We start from the raw sequence: 27632 nt of genomic DNA, 5'->3' as shown, positions 1-27632 counted from the left end.
AAAGGTAGATCCACAATCGCTGATGATAGTAGTTACCTTATTGAATAATGGTAAATTATCCAAATAATGGATGACACTATGAACATCCTCCTTCATAGTTTTAGCATATACTATCTGTGTAGCTTTGTCTATGACCACTAAAAATGATTTAGTCAGTTTTACCCCTTCACTGTGTTTCTGAAGCTCCGCAAAATCAATGTGTACCGTATCAAAGGGTATTTTTGATTGTGGGGACAAATAGAGTTGGTCTGGACGGGGTTGGTATTTAAACTTGACAGATTGACATATCAAACAGGTCTGCACGTAACGTTGGATACTTTGTCTCATGTTAGGCAACCAGAACCACGCCCTTAACTTGTAATAAGTCCTCCAAAACCCATCATGACCCTTACTGTCCAGATCATCATGATACCGCTTCATAATGCTGTTTTGAATATCTTTCGGGACAATCAACTGGCCATTCTTCGTCTTCTGCCACTTGTATTTGTCAATTTGGTGGACTGGCATAGGTTTCACGTGGGAACACAATCTGGAGATGGCATCTGCATCTGTTAATTCTTTTCCAGTACAATCGTTAATTTTCATATCATAGGTTTGTAGAAAGACTTGCCACTGACCTAACCTTCCTTTCAGTTCTTTTACTCCCATTATAAAGGTAAGCACTTGGTGATCAGTATTCATGGTGAATTTCCTTCCTTCCAGGAAACTTTGAAAATATTTAATCGCCTTAATCATGGCTAAGCACTCATTTTGAGTTGTGCTGTAGTTAACCTCTGCTGGTGTAAAAGTATATGATTGGTATCCTATAACCCGTAGTTGCCTTCCCTGAATCTCGTTGGAGTCCCACTGATATAGTATAGAGCCGCTGCCATAATGAGATGCATCAGTACAAAGCTCACAGTTACGCCACCAATCAGGAGTTTGTAAAATAGGATTCAATGTAATTCTTTGAATCAATTCTTGATATGCTTACTCACATTCTTTTGTCCACTTGAAGAGAACGTCTTTCTATTTAAGTCAATCTAAAGGCGGCATAATTAGAAATAAAGACACAGAAGTGTCCAGTCAGTCCCATGAAACACCTTACCGTGTGAAGATCATGGGGCCAAGACATATTACAAAGTTTTTCGATTGACTCTGTCACTGTAGTTTTGCTAAAACAATCTATAACTCTTCCCAAGAATTTGATTTTACTTACATTAAATTCTGATTTATTTAGGTTTATAACAAAGTTTGCATTGTATAACCTCTCCAATACTTGATAAGTGAGCTCCGCATTACTTATTTCATTGTTAGCCCCTGTGCTTATATTGTCAATATAATTCCAGACTTTTTCATTTCCAAGAGATCCCCCAGTACCTTATTCATAACTTTTTGGAAAAATGCCAGAGAATTTTTCCAACCTTGAGGCAAACAAGTATGCTGATAATGTCCAAATGGAGTGACAAAAGCCATATACTTTCTAGTCTTCTCACTAATTCCAATCTGTCAAAATCCATCTTTTAAGTCTAATTTTGTAAAATATTTACATCCTCCAAATTCATTGATGATATCATCTATTAAAGGAAAGGGATAAGGATCCAATTCAGTCACTTTGTTGATTTTCATATAGTTATGAGCCAATCTATAATCACCATTTCCTTTGGGAAGAACAATACAAGAAAAAGCACAAGGAGATGTTTCTTCTATTATGCCTTGTGCTAATAGGTCTTTTATTTTGGTCCTTAACCACTGATATTTGTCACAAGACAAACAATAGGGTTTACATTTAAGCACCTTCATATCTGTTATATTGAAATCAACAGTGAACTTAGGGGGTCTGGTATAATCAGGTTGATCGATGCCTGGAAAATGCTGCAAAACATCGTCTTTTTGTAAAATAACTCTGTCTGTCTTAACTAATAAAACTTCCTGCTTAACAAATTTCCAGCAGATATTGAGTTTTCCCAATGTGTGAATCCTTAGCAAAAGATCATAGGCCATTTCCTTAATGATAATCCCTTCTATGTGTTGGCTTCGGTCTCTAAACTTTATAGTGGCCAAAACACCTTCTTTATATACAGTAAGTGCTCCGTTAAATGATTTTAAGACTGTATGTATCTGATGGGATTTTAGTTTGCATTTATCTACCAGTTTAGCACTAATCAGGTTGACTGTGGATCCTGGATCTAGAAAAACCTAGAAATGCACATTATTCACTTCCATTGAGAAAATTTGGGGATCATTATGATCCATGATGAAACAATGATCCGATTTTGTCAGAGAGATCAGTAAACCCTTCCTTACTTGTTTTTGCATTTTCCCTATTTTCCAGATTCTCATCCAAATAGTTACTACTGAAAGGGGCACAATTATTAATTTCATTCACGGAGGTGAAACTTTGGTTACCATAAATATTATTCTCCCTTCTTTCAATTTTTTGGTAAGTACCAATTTGCTCAGTCCAATACATAAATCTTCTTTGTCGTTTAAATTTTGTTGTAGAAGAATAGTTTGCATATCCGCCGATAGTCCATGCATTACCATAGTTATAAAGCTTTGTTCCCCAATATCAGGATATGCAAGTTGGATACACTGTTGTTTTTCTAACTAATATTCTAATAGTGAACCACCACGATATTCCCACATTTTTGCTAATATGGACAGTTGAATCCAATCTTGTCCGAACGCACTAAGAAAGGAGTTTTTTCATTCCTCCCAATTATCATCGACTTTATCTAATACTCAAAAATTGTACCATTTCACGTCAATTCCTTCCAAATCATTTCAAAGGTTACAGATCCTTTGTTTGTCTGTAATCCAATTGTGAGATGCACACGTGTGTTCGTATGAAATTATCCAAATACTCACTTCTTCCAATTTTCCATGATACTTTTCTATGTTGACCGTATTGCAAGATGAGTTTAGTGACATATTTTCAATGGTTTGCCAAAAAGAGTTCATAATCTTCAACATCTCAGCTTGTTGGTTATATACAGCTTTTGCAACTGAACAATTTGCACCAACACATCCGACTTCGAGTCAGACAAACTGTCCAAGGCAGCCAGTTGTATTAAAGTTTTATTAAGATAGGGCTCACCTTCTGTCTCCGATAATGAAATAGATAGTATCCGATAATTCATGATCGTCAGGATAGCAGTTTGAAAAACCAACGAGGACGAAATTGCAGGATGATTTTCGATTCCTTGAAATTCTTGGGTTGACTTCTGTCCATTTGTCTACCCCTTCTAGTTGATATTGAGAGATAATGTAGGAGTCTTCAATTCGATCTTCGGAACAAAGAATTTAGAAAGCATGATTCTACTTCAAGACTATATAAATACAGCTGTGTACTGAAATCCTGTCGACTGCACCAATTTGTAATATCACAAACATTAAGAATACAATAATTGAACTAAAAAGAAAGGTGAATTTTAGATGAATTTTACGTCCACAGCACAGATTTTACATCTAACAAGCACAGATGAATTTTACGTCTGTTCCACATATGTCCAGCATGAAAAAGCGGGAATCTTTCTCTCCTCTATCCCCTGACCAAGCCATTCCTTCCCCTTCGTGATCCCTCAATCCTCCAAATTCTTGACAATTGCAGATGTGGAGTTAATGGGGAAAGGTGCTAATGAGAAGCAGATTTTAAACTCTGTTTACATATGACATAAAGCATAAGTATTATAAATGAATACTTATAATTTTTATTTTATTTTCTAAGAAATTAAGAAAACTTTAGGATCAAAGAATCCCTGTAAGTTCGATTTTATTTTCCATTAAAGTTTAATGTATTAATTCTTAAAAATATTTTCATGTTTTGTAGTTGATTCAGCTAATCATAGTTTAATTGAAATTGCTGTTTTAAAAAAATTAAAACAAATGAAAAAATTAATATCAATTTATACTGATACTTTATTGATTTTTCATGAAATAATCAAGTCAATAAAAAAATATAAAAATTTTTTATTAGCCTTTTATTATTACATGCAATGGCACATTATCCTATGGGCAAATAGGGCAATTGCTAGAGGTCTCCACCAGAGGGGGCCCGAACCAATCTTTTATAAACTCATTATTTTTAGCAGATAGGGGATGAAACCAGGGCTACTCAAAGGCATTGCCTGAGGTGAAAATGGAGAAGAAAGATGATTTAGAAAAAAAGGCTGAAGGTGAAATTATAAATATAAACTCATTACTGTAGTATGAACATCAAAATTTAATTTTGGGCCATATTTGGGGAACCAAGATTGCCAGTTTGGCATGTCAGGTTGCCAAGTTGTAATCTCAAGTCAGAATGGAAGAGAAGTGCAGATTCAAATTGTAAGGAGTCGATTCTAACCATTTTAATTTTGTTTGGGGATTATTTTTAGTTCACTTTATTATTTATTTTTGGGAAATTTTATTCCATTAAGGATAGACTACTACACCCCCAAGACAAAATTCTGCAGTAAAAATGAAACTCATCATACCAAGACAACTGCAAAGGATGAACTTAATGCATCATTAACCCAGAAATGACATCTTGGGGAAGGGAAAGACTTCCAAGAGAAAGTTAAAAGAATGATCCCCACTCCAAATTGACACCGAAACACAGGACTAACTAAAAAGAAAATTATGTGAGGATGATGACATGATATGTAATGGAAAAGACGATTGCTAAAAGCAAATGACAATGTTAACTGTAGGGTCAAGTAGACAAATCAATGGAACATCACTACCCAGGACTGTAAGAAGAAAGATGAGCCGAGAACTGACAAGGTGAAGTTAAAGATCAAACAAGGTTGAGGCAACAGAAAAGTAATGCTTTTTCTAGTTGAATATGTCGGATTAGAGGTTTCATATTGGTGATGGTTAGACGGTCAAACATTAAATATTTTTTTTGTGAGTCATTTAGAATTTTTGATTGTCAGCCCTGAGGAGAATTGTTTAAACATAATCTAAGTAGAATGTAAGGTCTGGATTGCTGGCAATTGTACTGTTTGTTTTTGATATATTTTTTTTTAAATTACAAAGTTTGAACATTTAAATTTGTACATAGATATTTTGATTACTAAATTTATTGTACAGTACTTAGTAAATATATGTTTTGCTGAATTTTACTAATTTGTCAAAATTTGTAGTTTTCAAATTTTGTTCTTATTTTGGGTTCATTAATAATAATTTCTTGTCTTTAATTTTACAACAAGTTTTCAATTTCCTTTCAAAGTCCAGGCCTGACAACTGAACCATTCAGTTACATAACATGAGTCCATTAAGTAATCAGGGAAAGTTTACTAACCTTTAATTGTCTTCCACTATAATATGCATTACAATATGTGGGTGTGATAGACTCAACAGTTACAAAAAAATCTTCCTTTTATTTAAACAAACACAAGGCTTACAGAAATAATGTCCTTGCTGCCTCTGCAGGTGTAAAGCAAGACTGTGAATCTTCTATTTTCCCTTTCAAAGAGAGAGTCCTGAGAGAAGGAACTTTATGTTGTTTTGGCTGTCCCAGGGCAATGTTGTTAAAAGTCTGTAGAAGAGGTGATGTCAGTTCAAATAAAGAGTCAAGGATGAAATGGAGAATGAAACCAAGTATTTTTGTTTGTTAAGTTATGGCAACGCAACATGTGGGCGATCTGCCTAGGGAGCTGCCTTCCAGGAGGTCTTTTAAAGGAAACTGGCCCCTATTTAGGCATTACCGACATGAAAAAAAACCCGGAAAACTCCATGTGGCCAGCCCATCTGAGCGAGGCGCAAACCCATGACTGAACTCCCAGTGTTCAGGGTATGAAGACCGCTTGGCCACTGGTGAGCCATGAAACCAAGTAAGGTCTGGAACTGTGAGAAATTGAAGAGAGAAGATCTGTTGTCCTTAAAATTTAGGATTTTTATTATTTTTGTCTCTAAATGCTCTTTCTGATGGTTGTCCTCACTTTTTAAGTGGTGGTCAGTCACTGGTTACTAAGTGTAACAAGATCTCAACTTAAATTGTGGAATGAGTCAAAATTGACATTTAATTCAATCCCAACCAGATATAGTTGATCTTAGGACTTACATCACTGTCTAGTTTTCTTTTGTCTTGTATCCGAGAAAAAGTTTTTTTTATCGTTATTATATTGGGTTATGTGAGATATACTCAGTTAACACCAGTGGCTATGTTCTATGCCAGACCAAAGTCAAGGCATAGTAGCCAAAACAAAAATTAAAGAAGTGTATCAGTGTGTGTGTGTGTATTCAAGAATTTCCTCACAATATGACATGTATTCAATATAGTGGCCTTCTGAAGTGTGATGTATGTATCTCTATTCAATTGTAATGTGCCCAGGCTTTTGTGTAGTGTGTGTGGTATGACACCTGTAGAGGAGAGAACAACAAACAGGTACAATAAGTACTTTATCCATCCTCCACAGATGCCTTATTTCCTGGCGAGTTCTGTGTACTTGCTAATTTTTTCAGTGCATGTGTTTTGTACATTGTGAGTGTTTGGAACAGATATGTCTATAATATATGTGATTTTATTGTGTTTGTCAATGAGTGCGATGTCTTATCTGATGTGGTAAATTGTTTTATCTGTGATTATGGCTCTGTCGTAGTACATTTTGTGCATGTTGTTTTCCAATAATGTCTGTGGAATGTATCAGGTCAGTCCATAAGTTCGTGCGCATTTTTTATGACCTTGAGAAAAATCTTGTTTTGCTGTTAAAAATGTCAGTCTAATGTGATAATTTTTACATCGAAGTGTTAAATTGGATCTCATTCATATAATACTGTTCAGAATTGTGAACATTTCAGTTGTTTACTTTCGTTAAAATGGAAGTAACCGACGAATATAAAAGACACGTTTTATACTTTTTATTTTTAAGTGGTGAGAATGCTACAAATGCAGCCAAAAAATAAATACTGTACATAATCAAATCGTAATTAGTTCAAGGACTGCGCAGAAGTGGTTTGAAAGATTTAGAAACAATGATTTTAGTGTGGAGGATAAGGCTCGTACCGGAAGATCCGATCGAAATTCGACTGACGGATCTTCCGGTACGAGCCTTATCCTCCACACTAAAATCATTGTTTCTAAATCTTTCAAACCACTTCTGCGCAGTCCTTGAACTAATTACGATTTGATTATGTACAGTATTTATTTTTTTGGCTGCATTTGTAGCATTCTCACCACTTAAAAATAAAAAGTATAAAACGTGTCTTTTATATTCGTCGGTTACTTCCATTTTAACGAAAGTAAACAACTGAAATGTTCACAATTCTGAACAGTATTATATGAATGAGATCCAATTTAACACTTCGATGTAAAAATTATCACATTAGACTGACATTTTTAACAGCAAAACAAGATTTTTCTCAAGGTCATAAAAATGCGCACGAACTTATGGACTGACCTGATATTTGTAGTATGGTTTATGGATGTCTACTAATTTGTGTTTTTTTGCATGCTCTTAATGTATTATATTTGCTACTTGATTATGTCTATGTAAATAATCTGTATGTGCCAAGAGCTTGCAACCAAAAATGATGTGTTGTATGGTTTCTGGCATGATGTGGCATTTTCTGTATGTGTCATTTGTGAGTGTTGTATCTTTGAGTATGTGTTTTCTGTAGTTTTTAGTATTTATGACCTGATCCTGTATGACAATCATGAATCCTTCCGTCTTCCCAAAGAAGCATCCCTGAGTTAACCAGCTGTTTGACTCAGTTTTGTCAACAAAATCCTGGGCTAGGTCATAAGGATGCCTGCCATGAAGTGCCTTTCGAGCCCACGATTGCTTAATGGTGTCTATGCTTTTTATATGTTGTGTTGTGTCCGTATCATGTGAGTGTAAGTTTAATGGTGTGTTATTTGAGTCTGCTAAAGTTACTGCTTTATGTAACTGTAATGTTTTTTATTTTTTGTAGAAAAACTCTCACAGTGTCTGTATTTGTTTGTAATGAAGGTTTACTATGTCGATCAGACCACGTCCACCAACTTTACGTGGAAGGGATAACCCTCCAAGAGTCACATTATAAGAAACGAATAAGGATACAGGTGATTCCCCCTGAAGAAAAATGTCTGAAGTCAACACTGTACATGGAGTCCTCTAATTAAGATTTTCATGGGTCCCATGAAGCAACAACATGTCTCCGATTACATGTAAAAAATCACTAAATGAATTGAAATTATGTTAAACTCCAATGATAAAAATTCAGTGCTTTCATTATAAAAGCATTCAATTTTCAATAATATAACAATTTCAATAAGCAATATTATTATTCCACATGTATAAAATTTTAATTGAATTTAAATTAATAAGGCTATTATGCAATATATTTCACTCATAATTTTAATTAATTTAAATGAATTAAATCTATTGGATGAAATTTTGTTATGAAATCTTAGATAACTTTACACAGAGATCTGAATTTTGTACAAAATTATTTGAGAATATAAATAAATTTACATCATTTAATTATGAATGTTATAGTTATAAATTTTTAAAAATTAATATGCAGTGAAACCTCCATTAATAGACACTCCCAAATAGCAGACACTTCTACTTAACAAACATTTTTACAATCCCCAGATTTTTCAAATAGAATATCTATAATATTTATCTCTAAATAGCAGACACTCTAAATAACAGATGCCGTTGTCCATAACCTACCTTATAAAAACACAATGTTCCTCCTTTAATATTCTGAAACAATTAATTACATATATATATATGAAGGAAAGAATAAGTGGCCGTTACCCAAGGGTATAGCCACGAAAGGAAGTGGGAACAGGAGAGAGGGGGGAGAAGAGCAATTAATTACATACAAAATATTTTAAAATGAAAACAGTTCAAATAATCTTTTAGAGGACGAATTTTGACCATAGGTATCAAATAAAGACTGACTTAAAATAGGAATAGGGGAGGAAGGCAGATTGTAAAAAGCCTAATATTCTTTATCTGTTAGAGAAGATTAATCTGAATACACTGTATTTGGTTTTCTTGCATTTATAACATATTCAGTATTCTAACAAATTGCCTTCCTAACTTGACATTCAAACTCTCAAAGCCTAAACCAATCTTCATCCACCCTTCTGTTTGTAATAACAGTTTCATTTTTCTTGTTCATTACTTCTAGCCAGGTCGTTTTTGATGAATTAATAAGTAATCAATTTTTACACTTTGTCAGAATTTTTATGTTCCATTTAATTAAAGTATCCTGTTCAACTATTTCTTTTTAGAATACAATTAAAATGTGATTTTTACAGCTGAAAAGATAAATAAAATCTGTATATATTTTCTAATTACATAAGCTACATATACTTTTTGGTACTTTTACATTCTTAACACAAATTTGATGTTTTTGTAATCCATCATATTCTTCACTGTATAACAGCGGTTCTCAACAAGTGGTCCGCAAGAGCTAAAATATAATCTGCGAAAGATTTAAAACTTTTATTCACTTTAAATTATTATTCCCACATTGATAAAAACTGAATTTAATTTTTACTAAAAATGTTATGTTTTCAATTATAACAGTACTGTTAAAGCATGTTACTCTTGAGTTTAATGATTACTTATGTTAAAAGTTTTGATTACAGTTTATTTTTCTTAAACCTTGTGGTCCCTGCTAACAACAATAAAATCAAAGTGGTCCCTGGTCAAAAAAAGGTTGGGAACCACTGCAGTATAATGACCATATTAAAATACAGTATGGCTGCCAGCATGTACCTCCCAATAACAGACACGGCTAAATAACAGACAAACTTCTTGATCCCGATGGTGTCCACTATTTGGAAGTTAAACTGTATATGAAAGTTATTTTATTAATTTTTTTAAAGTAAAACTTAGACATTTAATGCATATTATGAAGTTTTGAATAAATAAATTGATAATAGTAACTTACGTTTAGGTTTCGGTGGATTTACAGGTTTATTTCTGAGAACAATGCCTCTTTTATATAGTGGAAGATTGCTTTCAAAATGATTACTTGCATTAACCTATAAAGTGAAAAAATTAAATAAATCTGATACACACAGTTCAATATAAATTAAAGAAAACATTTTACATAAATAATATATTTCAATTTAAAAGACAAGATTAAATACAATAAATTTCCTGTAAAAATAGTGACACTGCAATTATTTCTGGAATACTTAGCCATTCCATAATATAGTAACTTTTATTCAAATCATTAATAACTTGTCTATTGATACAATAATATATGTGTGAAATACAATATCTCTAGAAAAAGCTCAAAAAATAATCTGTAGTGTGCTAAAGTAAAATTCTATATTTTACTTATAAAATTTAAAATATTAAATAATAAATTACTAAAAATTATTAAAAAGGAAATTTGATCACAGTATTGGAATAATGATAAATAAATTGACATAAAAAGCTTATTTTCAAGCTTTTTCATGTCAATTTATTTGCTTAAAACATTATTCCAAAAGAAAAAAAAGACATGAGAAATTACTGTTGAATTATTTTTAGAGCATTTTTTTTATGATGAATAATCAGTTAACAATATATCTGAATCTTTTTATTTAAATTTCTTATAATTCAAAATTGTAAAATTTTTACCTGGTCGTCTAAGTCAACATCTAAATAATTTCCTTTTTCTTCTGTACTTTTTGAATTGTCTGAAGATTTATTCAGTTGAGCTGAAAAAATAAAAGGTTTTAAAGATTAAAGATAAAAAATCATGCAAATATACCACATATGCCAGCATACAAGTTGACTCTCAGTCAAGTCTGGCTTAAAAGTTTTCTCATTTTTTGCTAGTTGTTGGTGTCTTTGTGGGTTTATTTATACATAAAACCAGTATAATAGTAGTGACTGTGTAAGTTCTATCCAGATTATCTTATTATTTATACAATTTTTGCTAATTCACGATATCAAAGGAATTTTTATAACAATTTTATATAACTTAAGTAAGAAAGGGTCTACAAAGAAAGATTGATTTTGTTACCACTAATATAATTATGTTCCTCTAAATAATTACACATACATAATCATTCTTTAAATTGCAAAATTAAAAGGAAATATTCTTTTTATATTTAATTATTTAATAAAGTTTTCTTTTCTCATTACCTGATCATTATTTTTACAAAAAGCAAAACAATCAGTCACTGTCAGAGCCGGATTTGAGGCAATTGGAGTGATATGCGCCAATCGGGTCCCGCAGAACATCAAAATTTACATTGGTTAGTTTGTTGTTTTTATATTTGGTACAGGTTTTTTAATGTAGAAATTTGTCTACCTTATGTATGGTTTATGACTTTTGATTTTTATAATTGGATTTTGGATTTTGTTTTAAATAAATATTTAAAATCTATATTTCAAAATGTAAATTAACTGTTAATTAATTTTGGTTTGAGGGACCCCACAAAAAATACACTGTGTTATTAAAAAACATATAGCTGCATCTTTACTTGTAAAGAAATCACTTTATTATTTTATTTTCATGCAGATAAAAGAATTTAAAAATTTTGCTTTCCTATAGAAAACAGGTCACAACTTAAAGGCCCCCTTTTCTATTGAATCTTTTTCCTTATACTTCACACTAATTTACTATTTAACTCTTGATTCTTTTTTTATTCCTTACTGTGAGGTTCCAAAACAGGTTGAAATTAAACATTTATTATAGAAATTTATTAAAACAAAACTAGAAAAAAAAACCCCTCCATTGTTAAAACTGATGAAAGATCAGATTAGTTGTGCTAGTCATATGAAACTGAGATGAGAAAAAAAAATACTATTAATGTAAAACATGACACAATAAATGTAAATGAATGTCCTCCAGTAGAGATGAACCTTTGACAAGGTGCTCATATACAAATAATTAGAACATAGAAAATTTTAAAAAAGGAAAGGTTAATGATAAAAAGAGACATCACGTCGGGTTGTTAAGATTCTAAGATGTCATAGACTAGACAACAATGGAGTAAAATGAGTGCAAGTTCAGAGTCCCATCAACACCTTCCATGAGCCATCAACACCTACCCAACATCATCTGAGTTAACAGATGGTGTTGGGTAAATTCTCTGAAGTAGATCTTTCTCATGACCCAAACAGGTCTTGTCTTTCACTTAGGGGGAGACAAGGGACTAATTGGGGAGCAGGAAAAAGAGACGTGGAACCAATCAGAATGAACAAAAGAGGGAATAAAGATTGATATAATCCCCAAGTGTCAAGGTCACGATGCACTCAGTTAGTGAAGTCGAAGCAAAAAGACACTGTGTGTCAAAACACAAAAGAAAGAGTTTTCTGCACTTGTGTCCATCGAGAGAGCCGTGCTGCTGATGCCAACCAATGAATCTCCTCACCTGCCACTGCCCTGGGGTGTACCTTCGAGCAATGTTAGAAAAACATCCTCGACACTTAGAACTTTCAAACATTCAATTGTTTAAAGATCTTTGTGCATAGTGTAAGTTATTTCCTGTTAAAATAAACGAATTTTTTGTAAGATACTTGTTATCTTTGTCTCCTCTGCCACACCCACATGTGAACATCTCTAGATCATCCTGATGCAGGATTAACGATCCTCCCCTAAAAGTTGGATAACTTACATTTACCTAACTGATTTGAACTTATCATTACTTAAAATTCAGTTAAGATAAATATTTTAAATCGTTAACATTTTAAAATATTAAATTTCAGTTTTTTATAACTTTTTTTGGTATATGAATTATAACAGAAAATTTTCAAATTAATTAAAAAAAAAAATTAAAAAAGACTCCATTTTTAGGAGGATTTACATATTGTATAATACTTTGTATATTATTAATAAAGCATGACAAAATAATTTTTATTTTTTATATTTAAAATTTTATTTTAAAAGATATCCAACTTGTAAGATAAGGGGAGCACTTGTAAACTTTGCCTAGGGTGCAAAATAACCTGGCACTGGCACTGCCTAAATCACATTCAAGATAAATTCTGAACATACAGTAGCAAGTTACAATTGAAAAATGAACAATTGTTTACAAATACAACTGAGAGGCTATGAGACTGGTGAAACATGATTTCAATATCACTGTCAATACTTGTCTTGCAAATGCTTTTATTCCATTCCCACTATATCAAATAGTGTTAGCATAACATGAGATGAAATGCATAGCCACCTTTCTGACTCACCCTGTATATAACTGTTTGTTATGTATCACATTTCAAGTATTGAGCTTTTTATTTATACTGGAAAAATACAAATAAATTTTTTAAAGCCTATAATTAAGCAATTTTGTTAAGCTATTTTATTTCACAAATGTATTCTCTGTTATATAAATCATATCAATATAATCTCAACACTTGTTTTTTCCTTTTAATTCAACTAAGTTTCTACTTTTCTCACTTTCAGAATTTAAAAATAAATTATATGAAAAATGTTTGATTATTGAAAATTTAATTTTTTACAATCTGTAGAATAGCTTGAATAATTCAGCTATATTGAGAAGAATTCGGAACATTATATAACAGTTCCCTTTGATAAAAAAAGTTTCCTATTTTTTAAGCTTAAAGTCACTATATTAAACAAAATTATAAGAAAAATTTCAGAATATGATGATGATAAACTAAGTTAAGGAGTGATAAAATAAATTTTATGTCATAAAATTTATTTTATCATTCCTGTCATAGAAAAGATTATTTATAATTAATTTATACGAGACAAAAATTAATGTAAAATTATTGAAAAAAATTAAACTGTTAAATGACATTTAAGATTGCAGCAGATGAATCTGTTTGTAAGTTTATAATTAACTTTAATAATTTAATAATAATTTAATTTAATTTAATATTAATAACTTTAATTAAATATTGAACTTAATAATTTAATAATAAATAAATTTATAATTAGCATATCATAGATTCAAATGAACTGTTCAGCTTATGATTTGCTAATTATAAAGTTATTTATTCTTGTGGATTATTATAGAACAAGCATAGAAGTCAGCAGAACAATTCATATGAATCTATATAAAGAAAACAGATTTATATGAATTGTTCAGCTTGTATGTTTTCTTCATGTATATTCATATGAATTGTTCTGCTGACTTTACAATCTTCCACAAAAATAAAAAAATTACTTTTTTTCATATAAGTTTATTCATATTGTGTGGCAACATAAATGCTACCTTTTACAAAAACTGAATGAATTGCATACTTTGTTTTAATGAAAACAAAGTAAGTAATTCATTCATTTCAGACTTATACTTACATTCTGTGATCTTTTAATCATAATTTGGATATAATTATAAAATCTTGTTTGAACAACAGTTGAATGCCCAACATAAATATATTTTTCAGTAAATCTTAAACAGAAGATAAACATTACTACTAAAACACTACTACTCCACTAATTGCTGAAAATTGTATCATCATTAACAATAGATATAAATTCAAGTTTTTTTAATTGTCTAAAAATTACCTAAAATATTTTATTAAAATTATCTCAGAATAATACCTGACAAACCTGTTTTCATTTTACAAGCCTTTATACAAAATTTAATTATTGTTTATAATTCATAAATTAAATCATGGTATATAATTTACAAATTCTGAGAACTCTAGAATCACTAAATTTACTCAAACAAAATGTTTCAATTATAAAAATATTTTGCTTACAGGAAGGGACTTTTAATTTAAGACGACTTGCAGTATTAGCAATATATGTAGCATTAGCTCTTTGATTATTCTTTAAAACATAATCCATGTTTATTTGTTCAGGATGCTGAAGATAATATTCAGGAGTTTTTCCTTTCTATGGAATAAAAAAATATGATATAAGGAGATTAAATCTTCAATAAATTTATTACGTTTCAATTTAAAATCAGATTTATATTAACTATATTCAAGATAAAGTTATGTAGTGCTTCACGACTATTTTTTTTGTTTTGGTTTTTCCCTCGACCCCTTTGTTTTTGTTCATGGTGTCACTTTCCCCAATTCACCTTATGTTGGCAGCCAGATTGGCCAGTAGAGGTCACGTGAGGAGGATATCTGTTTGGTACGTTGTAAAAGGTCAGGACCCACGTGTAGTAATTGTAGTAACCACCTTTGTTTCTGCTTGTTCCGGATTGCAGTGTTCTGGCCACGTGTAGATATATGAGATTGAGGAGCCAAGTGTGAGAGGCCAAAGGATGGAAAGATGACATAGAAAAATCCATTTGCATCCAACTAAGGACAGTGTAACAGTGATAAACAACTTATTCAAGAGAGAAATGATTGGTGGAGGATTCATCTGAACAGATTAGTTTTTTTCCTTTGTTTGTACACGGTGTAAAATTGTCATGAGTAACTTAGTTTGAAATTTTTTCTTTGTTTCGTGCCGTTCGTTGTCCCATTTTATCACTTGTCGTGAGCCCCCCAAAGTCAGGGAAGGAAAGAGAGGAAAGCGTATAAACGTGTGTAGCATTTGATTGTACTACTTGAATATCACAAAATTTTGTCGATTTTGTGATAGTTTGTGTTCTATGTAAATATCACGATTGTGCAAAATGGAAATTAATTAAAAGTCAGATATCTGTTAAGCCAACTTGTCCGTTTTTTTTCTTTTTTGTCTAGCCCTGCAGATCTCGTTCTACGGGGACACTCTACAGTTAAATGAGTTCATAAGAAATGTGTAGTGTCTGTGAGACTACCAAAGTATACAGACTTAGGGTTGGGTAAGGGTATAAAAGGAACCTTACAATTAAAACACACCTTACTGAATGGTTATCAACAAACTTTATATTACAAATGATCATACACACTTACAAACTCATGTGAATTAACAACTTAACCGTTACTGTTATGCGACAATTTGGAGGCTACTGATGCTTAATCTTAGAGATATCTAATACATGAGTACAAGCTAATATCATGATAATAAAAAAATTATTTACAATTATGTACAAGGACAATCGATCGACATTGATCCGCTGAAGGATATCTGTTAATAACAGCCCCAACAATCATTATAGCAGCTTTGTATGCAACATTCCTGTTAGGGTTCCACCCATTAATTATCAAGAAAATAATCTAGTATGTATATTAATCTGGTTATGTCCTTTCTCTAATATCAATTGATTCACTTAATTTCTGAATGTTCTGATGTTGATGCAAGTGGATTTCAAACTCCATACAGTTGATTCTTTCTATTTTCTTCACCTTACATGTCCGACCCTTACCTCTCCTTCCTTACTGCTCCGGTGATCCTAAGTTCTCCCTGGTCATTCAGGTGAAAGCAGGCAAAAAGTTGTACGCACGTGGTGCAAACTTACCTTTATACCTTCCCACCATCCAGGGCACTTATCACGAGCACGTGACACCAGTTGCCTAATCATGAGTCATGTAATGATACCATCCAGGTGGTACGTGACAAACAGAAACTTTTTTTTTACAAACAAACACGGTAACCTGACAATTCAAAAAACACAATGCAGATTAACCGAAACCAATGCTACAATGACAGGATAACATAATAGATACATTACGAAGCACTACAAATGTAAACAATCTGAAAACCCTAAAATAAATGGTTGTTAGAAAGATTGAATGTAAAATCATTATGTATCACATAATTTTATCTTGTTTTTTTTTATTAAGTGTAAGATAGGGTTGAGAAGCAATCCTGTGAAATCTTTGTTAAATTAATTTATATGAAAAGACGTTTGGAGCTGAAACACTAAACAGAAAAATCACAGGCTCAAGAGATGTTTCAAATCAAAAGTTCAGAAACAATTAAATGATGGAGAATTGTTTTCAGATTTTGAGAAAGGAGGAAAATCATTTTTCTTCTGATTGAAGAAGTTTGGTAAAATTCTAGTAGGGTTGATGTAGACACTAAAGTTGGAGTCACACTTACAGAAAAACACCACTGAAAATGTAAACTGAAAGCCAAATCCAGAAAAATTTTACGTCCCTTGATTGTAAAATTTCTAGAAAATCAACTTGAGAGGTGCTCAGTGGAAAATTTTTTTGGTCACATAAAATGTAGATGTTGACCAATCAGATCCCTGGCAGTGATGGCATGTTTACAACGTCACTGATGTTGCTGCTGTACTGCCCAAGGCTGAAAATGAGAAACTGCATGAGCTGCCCAGCTGCCATTTTGACACCTCCGCCGATAGATGCATCACTGCTAGTAATGTAAACTGACACTCTAGATGGTGAAGAAGTTTGTTGTTTTTTTTATTCTGTTTTTCTTTTGTTTCATGATTTTACATGCAAAACATGGAATTCACACTGAATGGAAAATTGCCATTACGGTTACATGAGCTTTTTTTTTCTGTAAGTGTGACTCCAGCTTAAGTGATGTGGAACTATAGATTGGGTGTGGAAACCAAACATTTGAATCAAACACAAAACTTTCTGTAATTCAAAACCAGAACTGCAGCAGTAACCTTAACATCGATAGCTGAACTCATTTTCATTCTTCAAAAATGTAACTATATCACATTCAATAAAAGTAAAAAATTCTACTTTTTATTATGTTGCATATATATTTTCACCAAACATATATTATTGCAAAATAATCAATTATTGTGACATCATCACAATGCTGGACTGCAATTTTAATCATATTTTTTAAATATATTTAATTTAAAATATATGCTCTCCATCTCAAATTAGTAGTGTCTTGCCCCTATACATCATACTTTTCCTGTTAGAAATATAGTCATGCCAGTCATCTATCTAACTTCTTTCAAGAGAAAAGTTTTAAATTGAAATAATGTGACTTCCGGTTTGCATCAGAAGTTCATATATAGTTAACTGGGGCCTCCTGCCACAAATATTTCCATATATGATCTCAACTTTCATCTATCTAACTCTGTTCATAAGATTAATTAAGGAAGAACTGACAAATACCCAAGTGAGAATTTATAGTTCTATAATTTTTTTCAAACTTCAGCCCAATAAGATGTAAATGACTCTACTTGTGGATGTATAACAATTACACACATCAAAAGTATGTTTGATTTTTCTTTCAACTATGACACTGCTCATGAATATCAGTAGGTGGATGACCCTTTTTTTTTGACAGATCAGAACTGATTAATAATATATAAACAAACAAATTATAAGAAAAAGTTATCCAAATATGTAAATTTTTTAAACTATTTTTCCATTTCTTGTAGTTAAAACTTACATCATGTATGCACTGTTATTTTCTTCAGAGCTGGAAGTGAGTGTTGAAACATTCATTTATATGCATGTAAATGGAAAAAAAGCTATTGAATGAGTTCATAATTGCAAGTTAAAATTAGCAGATAAGCTGCACTATTTCATAAAAGCTTACTTTAAAACAGACTTTTAAACACATAATTTAGGGGTTATTTTCAGGAACTTATCATAATATTTGTTTAACATAAATGGTTATAAATAACAGCATTTTTAATAATTGTCAAAATATTTAGATAAAAAGTTAAAAAATGAGTATATATAAGTAAATCTTAAAATAAATAAAAATTATAATTTTTATTTATTTTATTTTAGAAAGAATAAAAATTACTCTTTACAAATATATTTTAAACAACTTAGATTTTTTTCTTAATGTCATGTTTCAAGAATTTCTCAGTATTAGTTTTTTTCTTACTATTTCTAATGGTTACAGTCAAACATCAAGTTTCAAACACCTTACTTTTCAAACAAATTGGTTCACGAACAGAATTTCAAACTCATAATCGCACCAGTTGCTATACAATAATTCAGTTGTCAAACAAGCTACTTGGAAAGAACTGATCATAGATGGTCAACTATACATTTTATGTTAAAGAAAGTTGACAGCCTAATCAAATCTATGACAGGACTACTGATTCAGAAGTTAGTGATGCCGAGATCACCTCACATCATTAGATATCACAAGTCATTTATGATATTGCTATTTAAATTAGATTTCAATGCACATGCAGGAAAGATACTACTTCCGTTATTTGGTATACACTGCAGTTGAATTTAAATTAAATTGATTAATAAAACCAGTGTTAATTAACATTCATGTAATATAAATTTCATCCAAGAATTTATGTTTAAAGGTACTTAAGTCAAATTAAATAACAAAAATTTATTATTAAATAAAATTTTTTTATTATTTTTCATTAGTACATTTTCATTAGTAGATTTTGGGGGTTAGGAACAGATTAATCCATTTTATATTGTTTTATATGGGAAAATTTGTTTTGGATTTAGAACAACTTTTAGGAATGAATTATGTTCAAAAACCAAGGTTTGACTGTGTAAGTATTTCTTAAGTGGATTATCTTTACTATAGATTATTTTAAAAATCAGGGATGGGGAGTCAGTGGAAAAATACACAATTCCCAACTCCCAAGTCAATATTTTTTAAAATTGACTCCAACTCCCAACTACCATAAAATAATTTGATTCCTCAACTCCTGACTTTGACTCCCCATCACTGTAAAACATTCAAACTTACTGAATCAAGAATGCTACTTCTCGCTCCAATTGCTGTTAACATATTGTACATTTCATTATTATCCTTCAATACAGCAGCATAATGTAAAGCTGTACGTCCATCCTGAAAAACAATTTTTTTTTTCATTTTTTTCATTCAACATTCCACACATTAATTAGTTAATTTATTTATTTCAAATTTGTGAAATTAATATTCTGTTTTTAAAGAATATAGATTTGTAGTAAAATTTTTTACCAATTTTGGATTAAATTTAACCAATATTCTTTAGAGACCTGAGATAAATATAATTATTTTCTCCAGAAAGGAGTTAAATAGATGATCAGTATGACTCTATTGCTAACAGGAAAAGTATAATGCACAGGGGCAAGACACTACTAATTTGGTGTGGAGAGCATATATTCTAAATTAAATAAATTAAAAACATATGATTAAAAATTGCAGCCCAGCATTGTGACGATATCACAATAAATAATTGCTCATTGATATTAATTGCATTTTACATAGTTCAAAAGAAAGTAATAAAAATCTACATTAATTTCTACATTCTAAATTATTCATCTCAAAATATTTTGTTAATAGTTTCTGAAAGATGTAAAGTGAATTTAGAATGTAGAAATTAATGTAGATTTTTATTACTTTCTTTTTAACTATGTAAAATGCAATTAATATCAATGAGCAATTATTTATTGTGATATTGTCACAATGCTGGGCTGCAATTTTTAATCATATGTTTTTAATTTATTTAATTTAGAATATATGCTCTCCACACCAAATTAGTAGTGTCTTGCCCCTGTGCATTATACTTTTTCTGTTAGCAATAGAGTCATGCTGATCATCTATTTAACTCCTTTCAGGAGAAAATATTTGAATTGAAATAACACGACTTCTGGTTTGCATTGGAAGTTCATATATAGTTAATCTAATCTTTCCATATCTAATCTTGGCTTTCATCTGTCTAACTCCATTCTTGAAATTAAGGAAGAACAGACAGAGACAGATAACAGTGGGAATTTATACATCTACAATAGCCTAATGAATAATTTTAATAACAACATTCTAGCAATTAAAGACAAATTACTATATCTAGTAAATAAATAAATATAATATAGTATAAGCTAAATTAATAACGTTAAAATTATAATTCAGAAAATAAATTATTGCTTACTCCATCTACTGCATCTCTTGATGATGGAAAGTTTTGAGCAATATATTTGGCAATTTCATGATGACCATATATTATAGCTTTATGCAACGGTGTAGCTCCTGTTGGGTCTCTTGTTATAGCTAAATTTTTCCGATCTAAAAGAGATTTAACATCTCTTAAATTACCTCTTACAACAGCTTTATGTATAGATTGTATTCTTTCCTGAAAAATTTATAAAATAAATTATAGTTCCAATAATTTGATATTAAGCATACAATCTAATCACTTCTTACATTATTGTAACTATTAAAATAATTTTTTACTAAATAACAATAAAATTTTTATATAAGATTTAGCAGTTAAGTTACTTGATGATGTGAATTTAAAGAAAACCATATGAAAGAATGAAAAAATATTTAATACTGTTCAAGTGTAGAATTGTATAATTTCTTGAGATTATTTATCTTGAGAAATTATACAATTGTACACTTATTTGCCAAAGTAATTGGTAAAATTTATTCTTGCCAATTATTTTGTCATATATCATTTCAATATTTTGTATATCCTCAAATTGTCTTAATTTCAGCATCAACTTTCAAAATAACAAATATCTGAAACAGATAAATCAAAAAAACAAAACAGATAGTTTGCTTCCTTAATCTAGGCTTTCCCAAAAAATTTCTTAATCATCACTGCAAAACTAAACCACAAATTGAAAGTAGGCATAAGTTATTTTTCCAAATACAAGAACTTATTTATTGAACTATTTTCTTTCTTTCTTTTAATTTTCCAAATTTATTCAATTCATGAATTTGTTATAATCATTTCTAGCATTTAAACTGTTTGTGATCATCCATAGAATTTGTCATTTTTAAATTAAAAATATCTATCCAGAAATATTATAACTTATTCAAAACATAAATGATATATACTACTTATTACTGTAACCTATTATATGAACTCACAAAATCCATTCCTATTAAAATACAATTGTTAGCTTATTTACTAACTTATTCAACTTAAAAAATTTAATGTTTGCTCCATTCTCCTTCATTACAAATAATGACAATAATTTTTACAATACAATCGCTAACATGACTGCAGGTGAATTATGAATATTTAAATGAGATTAGAGAATAATTAGTCTGATTTAGATTAGCATCTCAATATTAATTTTTGTTCATATGTACTTTTAATTATGGACCATTAAAATCTCATGTTCAACATGCTTAAAAATAATTATAAACAAAATTTAATCTTTAAATAGTAACTATTTGTAAAAACTTAATTGTAAAGATTTTGACTTTACAAGCTTTTTCATAAGTAATTAGTATTTGGCTTCATCATGGCTCAACAGTTGCAAGATTTAAAAGCTTTTATTTCATTATCACAAAGATAATGATATAAAAGCTTTTAAATAAGTTTAATATATGTACATTTTGTAAAAACGTTTTCTTTCAACAACTTAAAATAATTTAACTAAATCTTGTTTTGTATATCATATTTCCTGTAATAATCAGCCACTGAGTGATTTTCTTTTTTTTTCATTTTTGGTGAGTGATTGGAGTAAAAAAATATTGATGCTGTAAGAAGAAAACCAGCATAATTCCAAAAGAGACATAAACTAGTTAATTGGAATATTGTGACAAATATATTGTTATTGTTATTACACAAATGGAACCAGTAGGCCAAATGAACCTCAAGCCAAAAGGGTCCATTGCATGTTCCACAAGAAATTACTTCAGAAGTCTGATCTCTCTAAAAAAGACAATAGGGACTCAAAAATCTACACATTCACAGATGAGATGCAGATGAGTTTCCTCAGCAGATCCACAAAAGCCTCAAGAGACTGAGAAGGAAAGTTTCAATCAGCACAGATGTTTACAAAAGTGACCAAAGCCAGTCACAACACTGACCAAAAAGCAAATATGATTCCTGTTGAAAGACAGGAAATCTTTAGTTTGCACAGAGAGCAGGCTAGGAAGAAAAGTCTTGCTCTGGTAACAAATATATAAAAAATAATTTGAATAAAGTACTTGAATTACTTTAATTAACTTTGTAAATTTGATAATTCCTAATATCAGTAATAATTGAACATCAACAACAATACTAACCAGTATTCATTTTTATAATCCAACATTGAATATCACATTTTATGTTTAAACCTATAAATATCTCAATATGCTAAACAAGTAATACTCACCATATATGAAGGAACTTTGTCAAGAAAATCTTGAACTAATTTATTAGCAGAAGTCTCACCAAATAATTTATCTCCTTTCCCTTGTAATACCAATTCTTCTAATTTTTCTAAATTACCTTCATCTATAATTTCTTGAATATGTGATTTATTTTCTGAAATCATATTTTATATTTTTGTATTTGTATAATCATTAATAATTTAAGATATAAAAAAGTTTGAAATGATTATTTGCTATTATGTTCATTTTCTATTAATTTATTGAGATAAATTACTTATTTCATTTTTAACACAATTATAATAACTTACTTGATGTATGTTTCTTATGATGATGCTTTGGCAATGTATGTTTTTGTCTTCTTTTAATTGCTGCAGTTGAACTTGCTTTAAGATCTTGTAAAGTAAAACCTTCCTGAGATTGCATATAATGCTCTGGGCGACGTCCATACTACACAAATTTTATAATGATTTAATGTTTTAAATAACAATTGAACAAAAATAATTAAATTAAATTTTTAAATCTTTTTTACATTACATAATTTGATGAATTCACTAAATAAATTCTTAAATTAATTCAGTAAATAATATTAATTACTTGAATTGTGTTTCTTTGTATTGGTAATTTTGTATCACATATTTCTTTGTATATTAGTTGCTAACCATTATTATTTTCATTATATTATGTAATCTTTGTCTTTTGAGTTGATTCAAAATTTGTACTTTCATATTTGTTTGTACTTGGGATGGAAGCTATTTGTTATGCAACATCGCCTTATGTAGTAATAATAATAATAATAATAATAATAATAATAACTCTCCCGTGGTCACCACCTGGTCGTGGTGGGAGAGCCCAGTAATTTTACTGATCCATAGGGCAATGCAGGCTGGAGCATAAGCTCCTGGTAGGGACACCCATGCCAGTAAGGTCTATGGGGAGAAATGAAGCTAAGAGTGACCACACCCACATTCTGTGGAGATATTCATCATGGTAATAACTAGATCAAAGTGTGATACCGGCTCGGACGTCGCCCGGGTTAACAAGGTCCGCGTTCGTGGGTTAGGCAGAGGCTCACGTTCGAAAAATAGGTCACAGTCTCCCTTGGTTACCGGTGGCGAAAGCAGCACCGGCCCAAGCATGGCTACTGCAATGCCCTCAACAGATGTGAGGAACCAACCCAGCCTTGGTGTTTCTGTGGCAATGCATCCACAGACCACAAAGGCTGGAAAACCACGCCAACGGATGAAATGGACAGTAGAAATGAACGAGTTTATCATCCGTACTTATTACACCATCACAAAACTCGAAACAAACATGACAGCATACAGACAACAACTACACCATAGATTCACACAACAGTATCCTCACCTCACTGTCACCGAACAAAGGGTTGTTGATCAAAAAAGAACAATTATACACAACAACCTTATTCCACAAACAACACTTGAACTTATCAAACAACAGGTTGCTGATCAAATACATCAACAGACAGAAACATCTAACATTAATGAAGATCATGTAACCTGTCAGGATAATCCAGCAACAAGCATTGATAATAACACACATACAACAATTACCACTAATGATACTACAGACACTTCCTCATCCATCACTGATAACATAGACATGGATTTAGTTAATACACTCTCACTTATATTTCAGGAAACACTCACTAAATATACAGGCACAGATCCCACACAACGACCACGAATACCAAAAATCAACACGTCAAAGGAAGTAGGAAAAACACTAAATTACGTAAACACTCACTTACTACCACACTACATTCATTCAATTTCTACACTCGCAGACATTCATACATTAGTTTATGCTGGAGCAGTCACAGTAGTGACACACCATGGACTGAAAGTACAATCACAGACAAATACACAGAAAACACAATTCTATCACAAGCCTGCCTGGCAGAGAAGAATAGAAACACAAATAAATGACATTAGACAGCAATTAGGCAGGCTGACACAATACACTAAAAACAACATAACACCCAAATTAAGGAAACAGCTCAAAAACATTTTCAAGAAAATAAAAACACACACAAAACATGAACATCACAACACACACATTACAGAATACATTGATACACTAAAACAAAAACTTGCTGCCAAAGCACGTAGACTCAAACGATACAAAACATGTACACTACGAAAACAACAAAATAAATTATTTACAAACAATGAAAAACTCTTTTACAGACAAATTAATAACAAAGCAAACACTGATACACAGCACAGTGGCACACCAACAGAAGAAGAACTCACAACATATTGGTCTTCTCTTTGGTCCAGTGCTGTCACGCACAATGCTGATGCAGGCTGGATCGAGGAGGAGAACAGAAACTTGCACAACATACCAACTATGCCCTGTGCTGAAATAAACATACATGATTTCCAATACACTGTTAACAGAACACACAACTGGAAGACACCTGGTGTAGACAACATTCACAATTTCTGGTACAAAAAGTTTACATCACTGCACCAGGAACTAGCTAAACATCTAACACACATCATCATCAATCCACAAGACATGCCAAATTTTCTTACTCAGGGCATCACCTACATGAAACCTAAAAACAACAATACCACAGACCCCACACAATACAGACCAATTACATGTCTTCCAACACTCTACAAATTATTGACATCCTGTATCGCAAACAAAATATACAAACATGTTGAAGAACACGACATTCTAACAGAACAGCAAAAAGGTTGTCGTAGAAACCACAGGGGATGCAAAGAACAGTTACTCATAGATTCAGTCATTCTACGGCAAGCACACAGACAACACAGAAACATACACATGGCATATATAGACTACAGAAAAGCATTCGACAGTGTTCCACACAGTTGGCTGCTACATATCCTACACATGTACAAAATACATCCATCACTCATTGCATTCTTTCAAAACACTATGCAGCACTGGAGAACAACACTACATCTCAGGGTTAGTAACACTTCCATACAAACAAACCAAATTTTTATTAGGCGAGGAATTTTTCAAGGAGATTCCTTGAGTCCTCTCTGGTTCTGCTTAGCCCTGAACCCATTATCCAACATGTTAAACAACACGCAATATGGTTACAATATCAGACACGAAAAAACAACACAGTTTACACTGTCACATCTCATGTACATGGATGACATAAAACTTTATGCATCCACACAAAAACAACTTCATCAACTCCTACAAATCACACATTCATACACCAAGGACATACAAATGGAATTTGGCCTAGATAAATGCAAAACACTTCACATAGAAAAAGGAATCCTGAAGAAAGAAGATTTTGCACTTGGAAATGGAGACATTATTGAATCCATGGAAGAGGGCGAGTTCTACAAGTATTTAGGATTCCAACAGGCCAAACTAACAGAACATACACAAATAAAGCAAAGATTAATTAAAGAATACCAAAGTAGGTTAAATGCTATTCTCAGAACACAATTAAATGCAAAACACACAGTTAAAGCAATAAACACATATGTCATCCCAGTACTCACATATTCTTTTGGAGTTATACATTGGACTCACACTGATCTCGAGCAACTCCAAAGGAAAACAAGAACAACACTTACTAAGCATAAACAACATCATCCTAAATCCGCCACAGAAAGATTAACCCTTCCACGTAAAGATGGCGGACGTGGCCTGATTGACATAGTTAACCTTCACTACAAACAAATACAGTCACTGCGAGAGTTTTTCTACAAAAAACAAGAAACATCACAATTACATAAAGCAGTAACTCTAGCAGACTCGAATAACACACCATTAAACTTACACTCACATCATATGGACACAACACAACATATAAAAAGCATAGACACCATTAAGCAATCGTGGGCTCGAAAGGCACTCCATGGCAGGCATCCTTACGATCTGGCCCAGGATTTATGTTGACAAAACTGCGTCAAACAGCTGGTTAGCTCGGGGATGCCTCTTTGGGGAGACGGAAGGATTCATGATTGCCATACAGGATCAGGTCATAAATACTAAAAACTACAGAAAACACATACTCAAAGATGCAACACTCACAAATGACACATGCAGAAAATGTCACATCATGCCAGAAACTATACAACACATCACCTCTGGTTGCAAGCTCTTGGCACAGACAGATTATTTACACAGACATAACCAAGTAGCAAATATAATACACCAAGAGCTTGCAAAGAAACACAAATTAGCAGACATCCACGAACCATACTACAAATACATTCCACAGACAGTATTGGAAAACAACACGCACAAAATGTACTACGACAGAGCCATAATCACAGATAAAACAATTTACCACAACAGACCAGACATCACACTCATTGACAAACACAATAAAATCACATACATTATAGACATATCCATTCCAAACACTCACAATATACAAAACGCATGCACTGAAAAAATTAGCAAGTACACAGAACTCGCCCAGGAAATAAGGCATCTGTGGAGGATGGATAGGGTGCTTATTGTACCTGTTGTTCTCTCCTCTACAGGTGTCATACCACACACACTACACAAAAGCCTGGGCACATTACAATTGAATAGAAACACATACATCACTCTACAGAAGGCCACTATATTGAATACATGTCATATTGTGAGAAAATTCCTGAATACAGACACACACACTGATACACTTCTTTAATTTCTGTTTTGGTTACTATGCCTTGACTTTGGTCCGGCATAGTACACTAGCCACCGGTGTTAACCGAGTATATCTAACTTAACCCAACATAATAATAATTTTATAATTAAATTATTAATTAAATTATAAAAATATCTTTTACGATTTAGAGACACTGAAAATTATTGGAAATTTCAAACTTTATTCTAGTATTAGCTTTTCAAAATTTCTAATGAAATATTTTGATAAAATTTATAATTTACTTAGA

General features: G+C 31.5%; 1 protein-coding gene across 1 annotated transcript in view; it reads right to left on the bottom strand.

The window, feature by feature from the left end:
- The window catches only part of LOC136974143 (serine/threonine-protein phosphatase 6 regulatory ankyrin repeat subunit C-like), a 79746-nt gene that overhangs the window by 11932 nt on the left and 40182 nt on the right, over positions 1 to 27632 (bottom strand). Inside the window, exons 5-11 of the mRNA XM_067268943.1 lie at positions 23025 to 23163; positions 22719 to 22870; positions 20537 to 20737; positions 19372 to 19473; positions 14580 to 14715; positions 10539 to 10618; positions 9859 to 9952 (exon numbers count right to left, since the gene is read on the bottom strand). Of these exons, the coding sequence (XP_067125044.1) occupies positions 9859 to 9952; positions 10539 to 10618; positions 14580 to 14715; positions 19372 to 19473; positions 20537 to 20737; positions 22719 to 22870; positions 23025 to 23163 (904 nt within the window). The remainder of the gene's footprint in view (positions 1 to 9858; positions 9953 to 10538; positions 10619 to 14579; positions 14716 to 19371; positions 19474 to 20536; positions 20738 to 22718; positions 22871 to 23024; positions 23164 to 27632) is intronic.

This window comes from Centruroides vittatus, unplaced genomic scaffold, assembly GCF_030686945.1.
Source record: "Centruroides vittatus isolate TY-2023 unplaced genomic scaffold, ASM3068694v2 contig_344, whole genome shotgun sequence".
Classification (NCBI taxonomy): domain Eukaryota; kingdom Metazoa; phylum Arthropoda; class Arachnida; order Scorpiones; family Buthidae; genus Centruroides; species Centruroides vittatus.
The sequence above is the reverse complement of the archived record's forward strand: the minus strand, read 5'-3'. Positions and strand labels throughout refer to the sequence as shown.